This window comes from Cnephaeus nilssonii, assembly GCF_951640355.1.
Source record: "Cnephaeus nilssonii genome assembly, chromosome: 20".
Classification (NCBI taxonomy): Eukaryota; Metazoa; Chordata; class Mammalia; order Chiroptera; family Vespertilionidae; genus Cnephaeus; species Cnephaeus nilssonii.
In genome coordinates, this window is record NC_137091.1 from 20,291,945 (window position 1) to 20,298,139 (window position 6,195).

Genomic DNA, 6,195 nt, shown 5'->3' on the forward strand with positions numbered 1-6,195 from the left:
TCAACCCACCTGAAATGCCACCTCCAACATGCCCACCTCCTGCTCGGTCCTCCTCAGTGGGGTCTTGCTTTCTAAGACTCCCAAGATACACTCCTCAGCCTGGCTTCCAAGGTCTCACAGCCCTCCCCAACCCGGCTTCCAAATACAGCCTCTAAGCACCCTCTTCTCTAATCACACCAGCCTCCTCAACGTCAAGAACCGTTCCCACCTTCACATGCTGGCTCGTGTCAGCCACCTTACCGAGAGGGGCCCCCTCTGGTCCTCTTCCTTAGCCTAATGCCATTGTCCTGCGAGGCCAGGCCACGTCCTATGCCAGCCCCACCTCAACAAAGTCTTCTCGGACCACCTGGCCCACCCACACTGTGATGTTTACAATCACACGATCTAGCCTGTGAGGATGATGCTACCATATCCTGGGCTCCTTTAACATACTAGAATTCAGCAATGCCCATATGAAAAGAGAGAGAGGGAAAGCGGAGGGGGGGGGCACAGTGGAGGGAGGGAGAGGAGGAGGGGTAGGTCAAGGGCGACATGAATCCACGGATCGGTCCCTCTCCGGACAGTGAGCGTGTCCCTGTGTGCGCACCCACGTTTAGAAATAGAACAATTTAGAGCTCGAACAGAAATATCTATTTTTCATACAACACGACTCTCAAATACTAGTATCAGCCCACAGCATCATCCCATGGGCAACCTCGTTAACAGTCCCGCATCTTCTCTGGAGGGAAACTGGCCTTGTTGGTCTCCAACAAGACATGGACCCCAGTCATGCATGTTGCATAGGGAGAGAGACTTAGGGATTTTTCAACCAACTCACTGACTTAAACCTCAACCCCCTTGTATTATTAAGAAATGAGTACACATTTTTAAGGGTATTTATGATTATTATGGTTATGGTTGTTTATTTTATTTTTTAAAATATATTTTATTGATTTTTTTTTAACAGAGAGGAAGGGAGAGGGATAGAGAGTTAGAAACATCGATGAGAGAGAATTATTGATCAGCTGCCTCCTGCACACCCCCAACTGGGGATGTGCCCGCAACCAAGATACATGCCCTTGACCGGAATCGAACCTGGGACCCCTCAGTCCGCAGGCCGACACTCCATCCATTGAGCCAAACCAGTTAGGGCGGATATGGTTTTTAAAAAATATTCCATATCTTAGAGACATATACTGAAATATTTGCAGATGAAGGAGATGTCTAGGTTTACTTCATGACAGCCCGCTTGCCTATTCCGAGGGGGAAGTTGGTAGGGATATGGAGGAAACAAGAATGGCCATATGTTCATGACTGTTGATGTGGGTGCTAAGTATATAGGGGTTTCATTGTGCTAGCCTCTGTACATTTGTATAATTTTGAAATTTCCCATTAAAAAAGTTTAAAATTTGTTTTCTCTTCAAGGAGGTGGTAAGTCCCTTAAAGGTAGGCCCTCTCCCTGGCCGGTGTGGCTCAGTTGGTTGGAGCACCGTCCCGGACGTACACTGAAAGGTGGCGGGTTCAATTCCCGATCAGGGCACATTCCCAGGTTTATGTTTGATCTCTGGTCGGAGCGCATGCAAGAGGCAACCGATCCATGTTTCTTTCTCACATTGATGTTCCTCTCTCTTTCCCTTCCTCCCTCCCTCTCTCTAAAAACAATGGGAAAAGTATCCTTGGTGAGGATTAAAAAAAAAAAAAAATAGCCCGGCCGGTGTAGCTCAGTGGTTGAGCATCAACCCAGGAACCAAGAGATCCACAGGTTCGATTCCCGGTCAGAGCACATGCCTGGGTTGAGGGCTCGATCCTCTGTGAGGGGGGTGCAGGAGGCAGCCAATCAATGTTGATGTTTCTCTCTCACCGATGTTTCTATCTCTATCCCTCTTCCTTCCTCCCTCTCCAAAAAAAAAAAAAAAAAAATCAATACTAGTAAAAACATTTTTTTAAAAAATATCTTTTATTGATTTTTTTACAGAGAGGAAGGGAGAGGGCTAGAGAGTTAGAAACATCGATGAGAGAGAAAGATCAATCAGCTGCCTCCTGCACACCTCCTACTGGGGATGTGCCCACAACCAAGGTACATGCCCCTGACCAGAATTGAACCTGGGACCCTTCAGTCTGCAGGCCGACGCTCTATCCACTGAGCCAAACCAGTTAGAGCAGTAAAAACATTTTTACAAAATAAAATAAAATAATCTAATCCATCATATCAATAGACCAAAAAAAAAAAAAAAAAAAAAAGGTAGGGCCTCAATTTGTCTCAATCTACTTGTTTTTCTTTCAAAGTGCAAACACTCACTTGAACATCCCACAGGTACTTCCTGTAAGACGGACGGACGGACGGACGGACGGACGGACGGAGGGAGCCAGGTGGGGGGACCCGCAGGGAGAAAGGGTTACCTCGTGATGCTGCAGGTCCCGTTCGGCATTGGCCCTCAGGTGCCTTATTTCCTCCTTCGTGTCTTCCAGCTCCTTCCGTACAAGATCGCATTTTTGGTCAACGCTGAGGCTCGTCGCACGGTCCATGCCTGAGCGGGATTTGGACTTACGCCTGCTTCGCAGCTATACCTCAAGGAAAACAAAGCCGCTGTCAAGAAGGCATTGGTTATAGAGCAGCTTCAGGCGGGCATCCACATGACCTCTCAGACCGGCTACAAAGCACTTGAATGACAGCCAGAGAGAACAAACTCAAAGTGAGAGGATTCCGGATATTAGGCCGGAGGTGACTCCTATTTTACCAGCCAACCTAAGGCCTAAGCTTGACAATGAACTGAAAATAAACCAGAGCAAGTGTCTCCGGGATGGAGAGATGGTGAACCTGCCCTGGACTAGCATTCAAGTCCGTGCCAGGGAAAGCCCGGAGCTCAGAGCTTCCTGAGCTGAACACAGAAGAGAAATTGGATCCGGGGGGACAGTAGTCAGCAAAAACAAACAAAGAGACAAAAAATATTGGATCTCCTATGCATTTGAGCCACGGGTCACATGCAGGTGGCCCAGGAAATATGTGGACCTCAAGATGGGATTGTTTGGCTCTCAAGGGATAGGCTTACACACAATTTTTAATTAAAAAATAAATTAATTAGCCCAGCCAGCATGGTTCAGTGGTTGAGCATTGACCTATGAACCAGGAGGTCACGGTTCGATTCCTGGTCAGGGCACATGCCTGGGTTGTGGGCTCGATCCCCAGTGTGGGATATGCAGGAGGCAGCTGGTCAATGATTCTCTCTCATCATTAATGTTTTCTCTCTCTCTCTCTCTCTCTCCCTCTCCCTCTCTCTTCCTCTCTGAAATCAATAAAAAATATTTTTTAAAAATTAATTACCCACATTTGAAAATCAGGAAATTCCACCAAAATAATTCAGATTTCCAGCTTCTCTGGAAAAATCAACTACTATTGACAACCCAGGCCACCTGGCTGGGCCTCGTAGATGAGGAAGGAACTTTCCACTGCCCACACAGGCCCACTTCCCCTCTTTCTGTGCCTGGCGGGGCCTTGTAAACATTTTGAGTCTCCCAACTTGAGGGAACTATTTCAAACAAACTAAGATATTCTGGGAGAGTCAATCCACTATTAATTAAACCTGATTCCCTTCACACTGACTTGAAAGAGAAACCTTGAGAAGGAAGAAAGAATCAAAGTAGGAACAGGGACAACGTCATGTCACTTGGCCAAAGAAGGTACGCCAGAGGCAGATGCACAAATACCGCTTGCATCTAAAGGGACAAACTGAACAAAACAACTCTTCAACTGTGTACCTGTGCAAAATCTGTTCCTGACATTTTAATTTCAGACAACCGCAGCATTCGCTGTTCCTTGGATTCCAGTTTATTTAAATATTTCTGAAACATCTCTGTCTCAGTTTTGAGAGCAGAGTTTCCATAGCTGCAAGACAGAGTGTACCTGAGTAAGTTCTGTTAGTAGGTATGTCGACACCAAATAAATAGTATTTAACACTTACTAGCTATGCATGACCTTCTACAAGATACTTAACCTCGTAATGCCTCAGTTTCCTCATCTGTAAAATGGGAATAACAACAGCATCTACCTTTTAGGGTTGCAGTAAGGAATGTAAAGCCTTCAGGACAATGCCTGGCACATAGTAAGTACTATTTATGTAGTTGATATGTTTTTAACATGTCTAATGAGCCACAGAATTCAAAGCAATAATTTTACATTGAAGATTGTGGCTGAGAAGCTACAAGTTTCATCTTCAAGCATCTTCTAACCCATTTGTGAAATTCCTTCTGAATTAATTCATTCTTGAAGTCACGTCCATAATCTTCAGATGTTTCCTTTGGTTTAATTTTTCAGGTTTTTTTTTTTCTTTTCATTTCCAGCAACCAACAGATGAAGTAACCACTGGAAATTTATCATAAATGATGGAGAAGCTTTGAACAGATGGTTTTTAAACAACAAGAGAGGACAAACCTAGTTTATCCTGTATAAGCCAGGAGTATGACTCTTTACTTCTTCACTTCATAGATACATATATGTAGCATACATACATGTAACACATGTGTATATATATGTTTACATCAGGGAGAGAACAGCTTTGATATTTTCATATGTTATTGAGTTAATTCCTGTTTGGCTGAGTTTTAAGATTAGTGGAAACGGCTCAATGAAAACCCAATAAATCAAAGTATCTTTCTTTTTCAGCATTTGTCACCTTCCCACTGCAGGTTGTGGAGCTGCGCCTGCGTCCGAATCCCAGCACTACCACTGGCTAGCTGTGTGGCCTTTGGAAAGTGGCTTAACCTCTGTCTTTGCTTCCTCACCCACCTTGGGAGTTACTGCACCATTATTATGTAAGGTCATATATGCAAATTACTTGGCACGGAATAGGCAGTCAAAAAATAAGAGCTATTAGTGCCTTAGCAGGTTTGGCTCAGTGGATAGAGCCACAGCCTGGGGACTGAAGGGTCCCGGGTTTGATTCGGGTCAAGGGCACATGCCCGGGTTACAGGCTCCATTCTTAGTAGGGGGCATGCAGGAGGCAGCCTATCAATGATCCTCTCTCATCATTGATGTCTCTCCCTCTACCTTCCTCTCTGAAATCAACAAAAAAAATATTTAAAAAAAATAAAAAGAGCTATTAGTAGTCATACCTCAGTTCAAACCTAAACTGGTTATAGATGCAGGACAGAACACCTGTGTAGCCAGAGCCAGATGTTCTGTGTGAGACCAATAGGTTGTACAATTACCTCTACTACATCGTGGAATCTTGCTATCCAGTTTACCTTCTAGAGTAGATATAAAACAGACTGCTAAAAATACAGAATACTGGGCCAGTCACTCTTTGTTGTTCATCTCCATCTTATAGGATGGATCCAGGCATAACTTGACTCATACTAAAAGTATCAGCTGCCACTTTCATTTTATCATAGATTCTTAGCATTGGAAAGGTGCTTAGAGGTCGCCTGGTCCAACCTGCCACCGCCGAGCAGAGGATGGGCCAAGCATACATTTTGGCACCAGGCAGACCACCAGGCTGAGGCTCTGGCTTCACCCATTACGCTCCACCGGCCCCAAGCCGTCACACCTCCACATGGTTCTGGCTCCATCAATGGCTTGTTTGTTCAGTGGCGGCGGACACGCAGCGGTAAAAGGCAAAGGCGAGTATTTCCCCCACTTTGTGGGGGTCTCAGTGTCTCAGTGTTCAAGGCGGACTTGACCGTCCCCGAGGTCCAAGGCCACACGGTGAGCAGGGGCCGCCCCAGAAGCCAGCGGGGCCGTACCTGAGCTCTTCGACCAGGCTGAACAGCTGGATAATAGGCAGATCGTTCTCCTCCGCGATCTGAAATTCGCTGGCGGTCGTCTCGGTGTCATCGTCAGTCATCACGCTAACTAAGCGGCCCTTGCCAACGTCAGGTGCGGCCAACCCAGAGCGCCCGGTGCTAGCGGCTACGCGTCGCTCCGGCTGCAACCAGGCAGTGCGTTGCCTGGCGACCGGACGCGGGCGTGGAGGGGCGTGGCTTCCAGAGGCCCCGCCCCTTATCTCCGCGCTGACCAGAGCGAGGTCTTTGTCCTTGACCAGGCACCTAAGCGCGTTTGCTTTTACTTCTTCAACAATAATTCTTTTTAAAATATATATATATATTATTGATTTTTTCACAGAGAGGAAGAGAGGAAGAGAGAGGGATAGAGAGTTAGAAACATCGATGAGAGAGAAACATCGATCAGCTGCCTCCTGCACACCTCCTACTGGGGATGTG

At 46.2% G+C, this 6,195-nt stretch overlaps 1 protein-coding gene across 1 annotated transcript in view; it reads right to left on the bottom strand.

Annotated features, from left to right (window-relative positions):
* CFAP263 (cilia and flagella associated protein 263) overlaps window positions 1-5,819 on the bottom strand; it is a gene marked incomplete at its 5' end in the record, with an annotated part of 19,745 nt that extends 13,926 nt beyond the window's left edge. The window contains 3 exons of the mRNA XM_079759918.1: window positions 2,380-2,541; window positions 3,736-3,862; window positions 5,719-5,819. Of these exons, the coding sequence (XP_079616044.1) occupies window positions 2,380-2,541; window positions 3,736-3,862; window positions 5,719-5,819 (390 nt within the window). The remainder of the gene's footprint in view (window positions 1-2,379; window positions 2,542-3,735; window positions 3,863-5,718) is intronic.
* Window positions 5,820-6,195: the final 376 nt, after the last annotated feature.